Here is a 13,549-nt window from a genome sequence, read left to right as displayed (position 1 = left end):
AGGCATGTCGTGGTAGGGACTGAATGTCCACTCTACAGTATTAATTTGGAAAGTCTGCTTAATTACCAGTTTCTTTTTCTTCCACTTTATGAAGTGACATCAAATCATCAGTTTTCGTTTTAATGAACCAGTTCAATAATCCAGTTCACCAGTTCTTTTATGTCCTGACGTAATGACTTAATTCACAATGACGTCATGACGTAAATTCCTTCATCCCGCCGCTGCCGGCAGATATTAATACAATCAATTTAACACATTTGAAAAGTTCTTTGTAATCATAACTTTAGTTGAATAGGTTTCTTACATTTAAGTTTTGCAACTAAAACACCCAGTACAGGCATTGATGTGCAAATGTGGGTGTTTTACGTGTCTTAAAGATATAAAGTTAAAAAACTAATCTTCATCAACTTACAAAAACTTACAAAAAAAAGCATAATTTTGAAATGTTTCTTTCGCCCAATCAGTTGTTTCAAAAACTATTGCAACTGAGTTAAACACTCATACATTGATAAGACATTAAATCATAACCATTTCCATTTGTTGCTGTATCAGTTCAGTTATTCAAGCATGCGCAGTATCAACAGCTCATCGGTTCTCGGACGCGTCCGAAAGAAACAGTTCTCAGTTCAGTGTACTTATGATTCGCTGTATCAGTTCAGTTATTCACGCATGCGCAGTATCAACAGCTCGAGCTCACTGTTCTCTCAGCACAACATGTCTCAGTTCAGTGTACAGGAGTTACATATACTCCGGGATATTAATTTATTTAGATTCGGAGGGGCTTGTCAGGCAAGTGAGTAACTTTAGTAACTTGTGGATCAGCGCTGCCTTAAGATGCGAACTGTTTAGAACGAATCAGTCCGATTTGGTGAACTGGTTCATCCAGTTCACTTAAAAGAACCGGTTCAAAAGAACGATTCGTTCACGAACCGGCCATCACTACAAATCATGGCCATGCACACTATGAATAGCAGTCAAAATAGCATTTCTCAGCATGTCATTCTGTGCAGGAATGTGTGTGTAACTAGTTTTGAATTTGAAATTGAACTATGTAAAGTACTATCTACTTTGAAATGGGTTTATAAATGTATTGGCTTTAGATCAATTAAATGGGGGGAGGTGTGGCCTAATATGGGGGAAGTCATGGCCTAATGGTTAGAGAGATTGACTCCTAACCCTAAGGTTGTGGGTTCAAGTCTCGGGCCGGCAATATCACGACTGAGGTGCCCTTTAGCAAGGCACCGAAACCAAATTATTTTATAAATAACATGTAATAAAGCAAATTAAGTGATAGATGGAGGAGTGTACTAATCTAGTTTGACTTTTAAGCTCTTAGATTCACTGCTATTTTTGATTGTCATTATGTGTCGTCACTCAGCTATTTTCTGGCTCGTCAGAAGTAAGCATTGAACCTGATGGTGTGTTTGCATTTAGACGCAGGTCTGGCTGCCACTATCAATCCGTGAGTTTTTCAGTGTGCACTGAGTTAAAACACTTTCTGTGTCTATACAATGTCACTCATTCCCCACTCACCCTTTCTTCAATTTCTCTGTATCTCTGTCTCTCTCTCTCTCTCTCTCTCTCTCACTCACTCACTGACTCATACAGGTGTGTGGAGAGCAGGATTCATGGCCATGGTCGGATCCTGTTGAGGCTGGTTTGGGAGATGCTCGCTACCATTACTCTCTCACCACACTCACCTTACCTCATCGATGTGTGGGTTTAGCACGACGAAGAGTTGGAAGAGGGGGCAGGTGAGAGGCACATAACCAAATCCAGATTTGGACAACAGATAATTGCTGTTTTACCTTATGCTCTCTCTATTGTTATTACATATTTTGTACATGTACCTTAACATAAATGGAGCAGATTACTAGTTTGTGTATGTATGATTCTGTGCTTTTGTACAGGATTCTCTTGTACCGGGCTTATTGTGACAGGAACGCTGTGTATCATGAGTTGGGCTTAGGTTGTCCCATCCCCTCATTTATCCACCAGTCTGTTAGTACCAGTTGTCATACCATTATCCGGACCTCTGCCTCGGTTCCTTCCTTCTCCTACTCTTCTACATACTCATCAGACCTCTCACAAGTCCTCCATAATATTAAGACCTGTCGCTGGAGGCGTTTCAAAGCTTGGACAGCCCTGACCCATGACCTCAATAACCTCCGACCCTGCTCAGCACAGAAGCGGAGCTGTGGCCCCAATGGTCCAGCCAGAAATCAAGCCAACATCAGACCAGCTGTTCCTCCAGCCACACCTGGTGTGTATCAACCGGATTTTGTTGCCATATACCAGGCTTTTTCTTCTTTCCCCTCCTCCCCATCTTGTCAAGTGTCATAGCATTTTTAATGTTGTTAATGACCAAAATAGTATTGTAATCCATTCAAATTCTAATTAGTCTTTAATTTCATACTGCCATAGATCTCAAACTTTGCTAGAATACAATATTTTAATACTTTACAAGTGACATGACATACGGCTAAGTATGTTGAACCATACTCAGAATTTGTTCTCTGCATTTAACCCATCCAAAGTGCACACACACAGCAGTGAACACACACACCGTGAACACTCACCCGGAGCAGTGGGCAGCCATTTATGCTGCGGCGCCCGGGGAGCAGTTGGGGCGTTCGGTGCCTTGCTCAAGGGCACCTCAGTCGTGGCCGGCCCGAGACTCGAACCCACAACCTTTGGGTTACGAATCAGACTCTCTAACCATTAGGCCACGACTTTACACTGCCATTGGTAGAAATTAAAATAGTTTAAAATTGTGTAGAATTACTTTGTATGCTCTAGCATTACAATTTGCCTTAGGATTAAGAGACAATGTCCAGGGACATAAAGACATGGTTTGCCAGGGTTTGTGTGGGTGAACTGACTATGATAGAAAGGAATCAGAACACACAGTGCATTGCAGCTTCCTGAATAACCTACCTAAATGTACCTAAACAATGGGTAGTTAGGTGGCATGTGTGGTAACATCCACATGAATATTAGGGTGCCAAAGTTTCCCAGCAGACCATTGCCTAGAGCATTACACTGCCCTGTGCCGGTTTGCCTTCTTCATATAGAGCATCCTGGTGTCAACTTTTGTTATATGTGTAAACTTGTTCACCGTTTGGTGAATTTGGCCTTTCCAATAACATTCCTCCTGACCAAGGAGGGTGGAGCACAGCTCCCATTGCTTTGACCTTCTTAGGCTTCAAGCTCTCAAAGATGCATTCAGTACCGCACTGCTGTATTAAAACTTGCCCAAATTTTGTTTGGACATTAAAATACATCCCTGGTGTCACAAAGCATTGTGTCTGAAGCATGAAGCAATATTCTGCTGAAAGTAAAACTGTGCTGTGAACAACAGGCAGCTCTCTGTAACTCAAAATTTTTTGGTAAACTTTTCAGGGGCTTAATTGTTTATAAACGTTTTTCACTTTGTGTAATATAATCAAAAAACTCACAAACCGCTGTTTTTAAACTCGGACTCAAGCTGGTTAAGCGAGATCCTGAGGAATAACAAAGGGTGTGATGTGAAACAGTAACCACAAGGAAAACAAGCCAGGATCAGTAACAAGCTGAGAGCACGAGCACATTGGGCTCCACTGCCCAAAACAGCACGTCTTGTGGGGTCTTTATCCTGTTGGCTAACAGTCTCTGGAAAACAAGCTTGATGACCTAAGGGCTAGGATAAAGTTCCAGAGGGGTATTCGGGACTTGTAACCTCCTCTGCATCAAAGAGACATGGCGGTGCTGGAAAAGGCCATACAGCTGGCAGAGTAATTCTTGATCCACCGTTATGGACAGGACAATGGAATAGCAAAGACAAGAGGTGGTGGAGTGTGTCTTATGGTAAACAACAGCTGGTGTGACAGTGTGAGCATTGTTCCCCTCTCACACTCCTGCTCACACTGCTGTTTATATTCCACCTCAGGCGGACACAAACACAGCATTATGGGACCTACATGAGGCTCTCACCTCACAGTGGTGTCAGGGGATTTTAGCAGTGCTAACCTCAAGCGTGTACTGCCAAATGTCCACCAACACATCACCTGCACCACCAGGGGCAACCAGACACTGGACCATAGCTACACTCCATACAAAGACAGTTACAATTCTCAGTCATGTCCGTCATTTGGTAAATCGGACAATGCCGCCATTTTCCTCATGCCTAAATACAAAGTCTGAAATGGTAAGCCCCGTTTCAGAGGGAGGTCACACACTGGACAGACCAATTGGTTTCCATTCTGCAGGACGCTCTAGATGACGCAGACTAGGACATGTTCTGGCACATCAACATGTTTATGGAAGTGGTCATGGGATTTATTGGGAAACTAGCAGATGATACAGTTCTCAAAACCATCATCAGGACATGTCCTAACCAGAAGTCGTGGAAGAATAAAACCATGCGCAACTCTCTAAAATCCCACTTCCCTGCCCTCAACATGGGGTTCGCCACCGGGAACATTAAAGACTATAAAGCTCCATCCTACAATGTACGCAGAGTGGTGAAAGACTTGAAGCTGTGCTCCGGGAAGAAACTGGAGTCATAGTTTCAACCCGGGGGCTCCAGGAGCCTGTGGCAGGGACTGAGAATGATCACAGACTACAAAGCCCCATGCTCTAGAGCAGTGAATGTGGACACATCTCTGGCAGACAAGCTGAACACCTTCTATGCTTGTTTCGGGGCTACAGCTAATGGCACTGAGCCCGAGAGGAAAACGTGTTCACGATCTCAGAGCATGATGTGAGGGAGGCGTTCAGGTGAGTGAAGAGCAGGAAGGCAGCAGGACAGATGGCATCACAGGCTGGGTCCTGAAGGTCTGTGCTCACCGGCTAGCACCGGTGTTCACCGAGATATTCAACCACTCCCTGGATCAGTCTGTAATCCCTACTTGCCTCAAACAATGCATCATCGTTCCTGTCCCGAAGAAACCCCAGCCCGCCTGCCTAAATGACTATCACCCTGTAGTCCTGACCTCCATCATGACGAAGTGCTTTGAAAGACTAGTCAAAGACTTCATCACCTCCTCACTGCCTGACACGCTAGATCCCTTCCAGTGCATGTACCATCCCAACCGTTCCACCGAGAAAGCCATTGCATACCTTCACCACACTGCCCTAAGTCACCTGGATAACAGAATTGGGGATTATTTGAAAATGCTGTTTGTAGACTACAGTTCAACATTTAATACCATAATTCCATCCACATTCACCTCAAAAACCCCATCCTCGGCAGGAGAGGAAATACCAACCGCTAACAATCAATGGGACCCCAATGGAAAGAGTAAACAGTTTCTGGTACCTTGGAGTTCACATCTCGCATGATCTATCATGGTCCTGTCACATCAACACTCTGGTAAAGAAGGCTTGGCAGCGTCTCTTCCACCTCAGACACTTAAGGGATTTTAAACTGCCCCTTAGGTGCTACTTTTGACACTTTCACCATTGAGAGCATCCTGAAGGGAAGCATCACAGCCTGGTATGGGATCAGCACCCAACAGGACAGACAACCTCTCCAGAGAGTGGTGCAGTCAGCTGAATGTATCAACCACACTGAGCTCCATGACCTGGAGTCTACCTACAGCAAGCAGTGCTGGGCCAAAGCTAGGAACATCATGAAGGACCTCAGCCATCCCAACAATGGACTCTTTTCTCTGTTGCAGTCAGTAAAGCGTTTCCATTTCCTGAAGGCAAACACAGAGAGAATGAGGAGGAGCTTATTCCCACAGGCCACCCGAACCCTCAACAAACAGAACACCTAGAATCAGGTCTCTATGAACTCAGACATGACACTATTACCTCATCACTTTGGAACTCTTTTCGGACTGGTCAATTCAGCACACCACACACAATGCACACAATACTTTGCGTAATGCACATATCACTTTGGAACTCTTTTTGAACTCTTTTCGCACTGTTCACTTTACATACTTTGCACATTATCATGTATATAATACATCTAAAGTATATAGTAGATACTTATGTGTATTCTGTCTCATTCATTGCATATTGTACAGATCTGTTTTTATTGTTACTTTTTGTATTTATACTTATTCTCCAGATTCATAGATCTATGATTATTGTTTATTTTCTCTCTTTATTTATCCTCTGTATTGCACTTTCATATTACAGTTAACATGTAATTATGTTGGCTTTGTAGAAGCCAACATTCTGATTTCCGTTAGAAGCTTATTATTATTATTATTATTATTATTATTATTATTATTATTATTATTATTATTATTATTATTATGTTGGATTTGTAGAAGCCAACATTCTGATTTCCGTTATAAGCTTATTTATAACGGAAATCAGAATGTTGGCTTCTACAAATCCAACATAATAATAATAATAATAATAATAATAATAATTATTATTATTATTATTATTATTATTATTATTATTATTATTATTATTAATGTGCTTGCAAAGCACATTCTTATTCTCTTGCATTATTATTATTATTATTATTATTATTATTATTATTATTATTATTATTATTCCGGACACTTTTTCGGCACATAACTTGTCCCGCAGCTTTTGTCCTAGACCCATAAATGAGGTGTCAAATCGACCGGCCCATTGGGGAGAGGTGTGCTATAGTTTTTATAAGCGATCGGAACTCCAGAATTCCCAGTATGGAAGCTCAAAGGGGTGTTTTTTCCCCATAGACTTGAATGGGGAATCTCTCTGTAGATGTGCTAACATCCAAAAGAGGGCAGCAGACACCAGTGAATCTGTGTAAAGGTCTTAAAAGCTTGTTGCTATATTTCACAGTTGTTAGAATTGGTGAGCTTCCAGTTTCATTTCATATATATATATATTGTGGGATCGTCCCCTATTTTCATGATTTTCGTTTGATTCGTTAGGCCCTGGACTACAAATCTGACGCCTCAGTGTAGTTTTATAAGCCTCCTAGGACAAGTGAGAGCCGAAACAAAGGACGGAAGTGAACTGCTGTTTAGAGTATTCGGTCAGAAACGCATTTTGGATTAAAGTGTTTTGGATTAAAAGGCTTACATATTCCAGTTCCTTAGACTCTTGGGGATTTTTTACAAGCATTTGTTTTGGACAATATTACCCCAGTGAAGAAAGGGGAGCGTTTAATGGTAAGTATACGACTGGACTAGCGGCGCCTAGTTCAGGTGACTATCAACTTGGATTAAATTAGTATGATGGCTATAAATCATTTATGCTTTGTGTGTGGACTTAATAAAATCCTGAGAGTCTAAGCTTTCAAACAATATAACATTTAACCGTGTATTTAGAGGATTTAATGCTTAAAACTAGTGGTGGCGTGCCGTGGACAGCACGGCGGTCACATATGTTGTTGTTTCTGCCATTTGTATAACTTTTTGTTGTTTTCAACTATCAGTGTAGTTTTTATAATTTTTTATTTCACTTTAAACTAATGTCCTTTTAAGAGCAGCAACGGCTCTTTTAAGAGCCACCCATTAATTCAACTTTAATATAATAAAGCTTGGGTACTGTTAGACTCGCCATTCTTCACATTAGTGAATTAATACATAAAACCGCAAAGACATTTTCGTGTTCCTGAATGGAGTAGGGGATAGCAATTAGTTTAGCATGCAAGAGTTTCGCGGTTCGATTCCACCCTTGGACAGTGTTTTTTCTAATGCGGCCTAGGGCTTTGGAGCCGCATACACCAAATTCGGATATGTCATAGACCCTGGTCTGAAGTTGGTTGCAATTACTTTTCTAAGTGATCGGAATTCCGGCATTCCCGGTACGGAAGCTCAAACTGGCCTTTCTTCCATTATAAACTTTGGAGGTTTATAACTCGGCAAGTTTTCGAGCAATTTACACCGAACTCAGACAGGTTCTTTAGGACCTTACCCGGACAAAATTTTATTTCGGGGTTCCGATCGGAACTTTTGGTTTTCCCATAGTTGACGATTGAACATCCCATTGACTTGAATGGGGAATTCCGAAAATTCCTCTAAGTTCTCACACACGCAGCGTGCACAGAGCTCAGGCACGGCTTCTGTTCTGTGTTCTATGCAGTATAATAATAAGTAGAATCCCATAATGACTGCAGTATTGACATGAAATGTCCAAACCCTCAGTAGTCACTTTTCGCCAAAAGTATTGGCACCCCACCGGTTATTCCGGTGATGGCGCTCAACACCACGTGACGTCACGTGTACCCCCACCCCAAAATAAGCGAAATCAAAAATTAACACAACATGGACATGTCATATATCAAAACACTCAGCCCAATGAGGGGAAGTGCCTCACGTGTATTCTGTAAACGTCACGTGACGTCACGTGTAGCCCCGCCTTCAAAATAAGTGAAATTAAAAATTTGCACAACATGGAAATGTGACATATCAAAACACTCAGCACAATGAGGGGAACTGCCTCACGTGTATTTTGGTCACGTCACATGACGTCTCATGATGTCATGTGACGTCATGTGAAAATCAAAAATTTGCACAACAGAGACATGTGACATAAAAACACTCAGCACAATGAAGGGAACTGCCTCACGTGTATTCTGGCCACATCACGTCATGTCACATGAAAATAAATAATTAGCACAACATGGACATGTGACATATCAAAACACTCAGCCCAATGTGGGGAACTTCCTCAAGAGTATTCGGATCACATCACATGTTCATGTCTTCAAAAGTATTGGCTTCAAAAGTATTGGCACCTTAGCAGTCCAGTAGCTTTCACAATCTTTCTGTCCACTCGCCTCCAAAAATGCACCGGCCTTTGCGAATACTTGCATCGTCAAAGCCAACATCAAAGTTTGTCGTGACAAACTTTACAAATATAGTTTCTATTGTATTTCTTCTGACTACAAGGAATAAAACACATTTCACTACATGTCATACAATGTATGTTTATGTATGTGACAAATAAAATTAGAATTTGAATCAGTATTTTACAATGGATAACCATCATTATGCAGTCTGATAAAATTGAATGTTTGAATGATTAAAGTCTATAACAATACAATTATTTATAGCTAAAAACATAATTAAATTTAGATCAATAAGTTAAACAAGTAATAATCATCAATTATGCATTATATTTAATGGCTGCATCTGTGGCACGACCTGTGTGTTGTAGTGTTTACAGCTGAGCAGTATCATGACCATCAGGAGCAACTAGCCTTGATGAAAAGAGAGCAGCTGGAGCAGGTACATCAACAGTACCGAGTCAATGCCAGGACACCGGCGAGTGTAGGAGCACAATGACAACAAACATGGAAATTTTTGTTGTAAAAATAAAAAATGTATTTTATTAACCAATGATGGTTCTATGATGCATTTTCACAAAAGAGAGAATTGCTTAAATATGTGCCTATATTTTAATTTCCAAATGATTAACGGGGCAGGTTTGATGTATGTAATATTTGGTGGCTGCTCCTCTGCTCGTAAAGTGTCAATGTGACCTGTATTTTGGATTTTTTTCTTAATAACTGGCAACATTTTAATACTGTCAGTGAAAATCATGGTTAAGGCAGAGAGTGTTTCAGGTTTGAAGTGCCATATAATACAGAAAAAGCTGTATATTAGAATAAAAGAAGATTAAACATGCATAATTACGCATCTGTTGCATAAGCATGGAGCTTTTCCATTCTGCTGTTAGCTAGTTGTTCAGCCAAAATATATACAGAATATAATTCCCTATCACTGCAGTGATATTACTTGATTGTCAAAAAGAGGGATTAACAAAAAAAAAGTCAAACCCAAATGCAGGGATAGCATAAAAAAAGTTTATTAGGAAAAAATAACAACGGGCTATAAACACTAGGGAACTGGAAACACAAAACACTGGAACACAAGAACACAAACACAGGGACTCTTGAAACATAAGGAACAGGTGTGCAGAGGTGGAAAGGGCTGGGAGCCCTCCAGCTCCTTTACAAGAAAAGCTATTTATAAAAAGCTAAATTAAACAAATGTGTTTTTAGCCTGGAATTAAACACTGAGACTGTGCCCCGAACTCTTTTGATTTGTGTCTTTTTGTTTTTATTTTTTCATCCAAGACCTTAGACTCTTTAAGTGCACAGTTTGCTGCCTCTGCACTGGTGACTTCGGAACAGCTGATGGCAATGAAGTGTAAAGAGGAAGGTATTCTGGGTGTTGGAATCAAAGGAGTTATATCAGCTTCAGGTGAAAATAAAAATAAACAGCAACACATCGAAATTCAGTTGCATCTGATCTTTATCAGTCTTAATATGTCTTAAAATGGAGTTTTGGAAAACCTTTTCAAATGCATTAATTTTTATGTGATTTACAGACGATTTAGAAATCTTTTGTACTACAACTTCCTCATCTAATCACCATGTTGGCACAGTCAGCCCTGCCCCTGCACAGATGCTGTTAGCTGGGGCAATAAAAGTGGGTGTGCCATCACCAGGTGCAGCATTAAGTGTACGGCATCTTCAGCGTAAGCTCACAGTTCCATCTTCTGACCTAAAATTGGCTGCGAATGTCAGCAGGCAGCTCCCTAAAGTCACGACAGGCTCCACTTCACTTGAAATGGGCACTAGGTCAGTGAGCTGTTTGAAACCTTCATCACTACAAACATTAATGATGTGTATATTTTTTCCTTTTTAAATAACTTGAGGGTGACACAGTAGGTAATATTGCCACCTAACAGGGTCTCTGATTTAATTCTGAGCTCAGATCACTCTCTGAGTTTCACCTGTTTTTCCTGTGTCTACATGGGCTTCGCTCCAGGATCTCCAGTTTCCTACACCACCAAAAGCATACGGGTAGGTGAATTGGCTGTATGCATGGTGCGCATATCCCCATTTCCCAAGTGTTAACCAGCATAGACTCCAGATGACCAGGATAAAGTGGTTTTATAATATGAACGAATAACTTCACCAACTCAATCAAAAATGAAAAGATAAAAAAAGTTTTAGTACAAGAATCAGTAAACTATTCGGCTTCCCTGATCTAACATTTGAATTTATGATTAGCTGTCACTAATAAATTATCTGAAAATTTCTCAAAATTTGGAAAAGTACATTGAACAATATTGACAAAACAGTGTTTTTAATTAGATTTAAAAAAATTCAACTTAGTGTTGTCCGTTATTCCAAAATTAGTCACACTGTACACTCACTGTACACTTTTAGGGACATCTGCATACCCATGTGTTAATTATTTTTTTATTTCCCAACCATTTATATGGGACCAGAGCAATGCAAAAAATATCACTAGGTCAAGCATGTTTTGTAATAAGCAGCAGAATAAAAAAAAATGCTCTCTGTGACTTTAATCATGTGATGGATTTTGGTATCAAATGGGCTGGTTTGATTATTTCATAAACTGCTTATCTCCTGGGATTTTCACGAATAGATGTAGTTGGCCTTGTTCATAAAAGAGACCAGAGGAAAATGAGTTGCCAGGATGGATATAGAAACTTTTCAAATTTGTTGAGCAAAAAAGAATTTCAGCATGCATAAAACATCAACTTTGAGGTGTTTGGGCTCAGATTCCTGTCCTTGCTCAGAATGCTCAGATTCCTGTCCTTGTCCACCCAAGGTTGCATTCTGGCTATCCAGTCTTTTTCCAAACGTCTGCTTTCCAGTGTTTGTAAGCTGTGCTCACAGATTCTTTTTTTTTTTTTTTTTGGCTGACAGGACTGGAACCTGGTGTAGTCTTCAGCTTCTGCTCGGTAACACATCTACCTGATGGTTGCTTATGTTGTGCACAATGGTTGAAAAGAGTGCTAATTTTATTTATTGTTTGCATACCAGTCTGGTTCTTCTCCTCCTTTAACAAGGTGTTTCAGCCTGCTGACCCTCTTTTTTGCAGTTTCTGTTAAAACTCTAGAGACCGTTGTTTGTGAATCCCAGGTGTATCTGACATACTCTGATCAGCTCATCTGGCAGAAGCATCTATGCCATGGTTATAGTTAAAATTATCACACTTTTTTCCTATACTGATGGCTGATTTGAATTTTAAGTGATGCTCTTATATCTACTTAATTTTTTCACTACTGCCACATAATCGACTGATTAGATAACTGTGTGAATGTAGTGTCCAGGTGTTTGTAACAGAATGGATGGTGTGTGTATAATTAATCAATCAACAATGACTTAAAATGTTTAAAAATATATAGCTTGCAGGGCCATGTCCCATATAAAAAAACACTTAAATAACTTAAATAGCAGTTGAAAATATTTCTTAAAATAAAATGTCTTCCACAACTACAAAGTAGACTCTTTCAGAGTGGTCAAAATCAGCATCCATGAACTGACGTAAAAAGATGTTAAAGCCAAATAAAAGTAATGTTTCTGCTTAATTCATATTAACTAATCTTCTGCTCATCGCACAGTATCTTAAGAATAAGTCAGTGAATTTTTTCATGACCTATAAGTAATTAAGAAGACAAACTGATAATATTTTGGAGCTGATCCAACACACGTAAATGTTTTTCTTCAATAACGTCATTCTTGTTCAAATGGTATTTCTGGCATACAAGTTTGTAACCTTGTCGAGTTCTATTAGTTTTATTTGTTTGACCACTCTAAAAGTTTTATGAGAATTATGGATGTTTCAAACTTTGGCCTAATGTTCATGGAAATATGTATATTTGAAGTTGAAGATTTTGAGATTTCCATTTTAGGATTTAAATTTTTAATCAACCTGTAATTTTACTTTTTTTTGTGTGAATTAACTCTAGATGGTGACAGATTTGTGTTTAAAAACAGAGTTTGAAACATTAATTGAAATGAATATTTATTAAACTCTCAAAAAATAATCTGGAATTACAAAATGTAAATCTATTAAATCCATATGTAATACATATACAAAGCATGCTGCAGACTGTGCTGTATTTACTTGTGTTACTGATGTTTATCGTGACAAAACTTGGATAGACTAACTTGAATTGTTTTCCTCCTTAAACATAAATTTATTGTTTGTATTGTTTTTACTGTTTCAGGGAAAATCACAATCAAGTGAAGCCAACATTGAACAGTATAACAGAAAACACTGTAGCAATGGAGGTTACGTAGCCCTACCCCTCTTTTTTCATCTCCCCAAGATTTGGGTATCCAAGCTACAGTAGTTGCTGTGCATCAGTGAGAGTGTGTCTACAGCAGCTGTTGGGACTATACTGCAGTGGTTGCCACTTACTGTACTGTTTTGTTAGTCATCTGTAAATTCTGAAATAAGAATTTATTCTATGTACACATTTGTTATATGGCCCTTTGTACATAACGTTTACTTGAATACAAAAATTGTTCAGTTATGTTTTGCACTTTTGGGTGAGGTGGGGGGTGGGGCGACCTCTCGGAGTGAATGGTGGTGTCTATGTTCATGTGGTGATGTGAGATCAGATGTAAACCTGGTGTTGTACAGTCTCTATTTATTGTGAGGTGTTTACAGGACTGTCTGTGTGTCTAACCATATTATGTGGTAGTTTTCTTTTCTGTTTGTTCTGTTCCCTTCTTCTACCATCCACCCATTTCATGGTCATTTTTGTGAAAGATTGATTGCTTGCATGTAGACAAACACATACATAGATTCATTGTCTGCTTTAATAAGAATACCTG

The 13,549-nt window shown here is 39.6% G+C and overlaps 1 protein-coding gene across 1 annotated transcript in view; it reads left to right on the top strand.

The window, feature by feature from the left end:
• Positions 1-13,549, top strand: part of LOC113640585 (enhancer of polycomb homolog 1-like) — a 52,887-nt gene that overhangs the window by 37,725 nt on the left and 1,613 nt on the right. The window contains exons 9-15 of the mRNA XM_047806592.1: positions 1,379-1,462; positions 1,609-1,754; positions 1,911-2,263; positions 9,100-9,212; positions 10,022-10,148; positions 10,276-10,528; positions 12,937-13,549. The exon at positions 12,937-13,549 is cut by the window's right edge and continues 1,613 nt beyond it. Coding sequence (XP_047662548.1) covers positions 1,379-1,462; positions 1,609-1,754; positions 1,911-2,263; positions 9,100-9,212; positions 10,022-10,148; positions 10,276-10,528; positions 12,937-13,009 — 1,149 coding nt within the window. The 3' untranslated portion in view covers positions 13,010-13,549. The remainder of the gene's footprint in view (positions 1-1,378; positions 1,463-1,608; positions 1,755-1,910; positions 2,264-9,099; positions 9,213-10,021; positions 10,149-10,275; positions 10,529-12,936) is intronic.

This window comes from Tachysurus fulvidraco, chromosome 22 (genome assembly GCF_022655615.1).
Source record: "Tachysurus fulvidraco isolate hzauxx_2018 chromosome 22, HZAU_PFXX_2.0, whole genome shotgun sequence".
Classification (NCBI taxonomy): domain Eukaryota; kingdom Metazoa; phylum Chordata; class Actinopteri; order Siluriformes; family Bagridae; genus Tachysurus; species Tachysurus fulvidraco.
The sequence above is the reverse complement of the archived record's forward strand: the minus strand, read 5'-3'. Positions and strand labels throughout refer to the sequence as shown.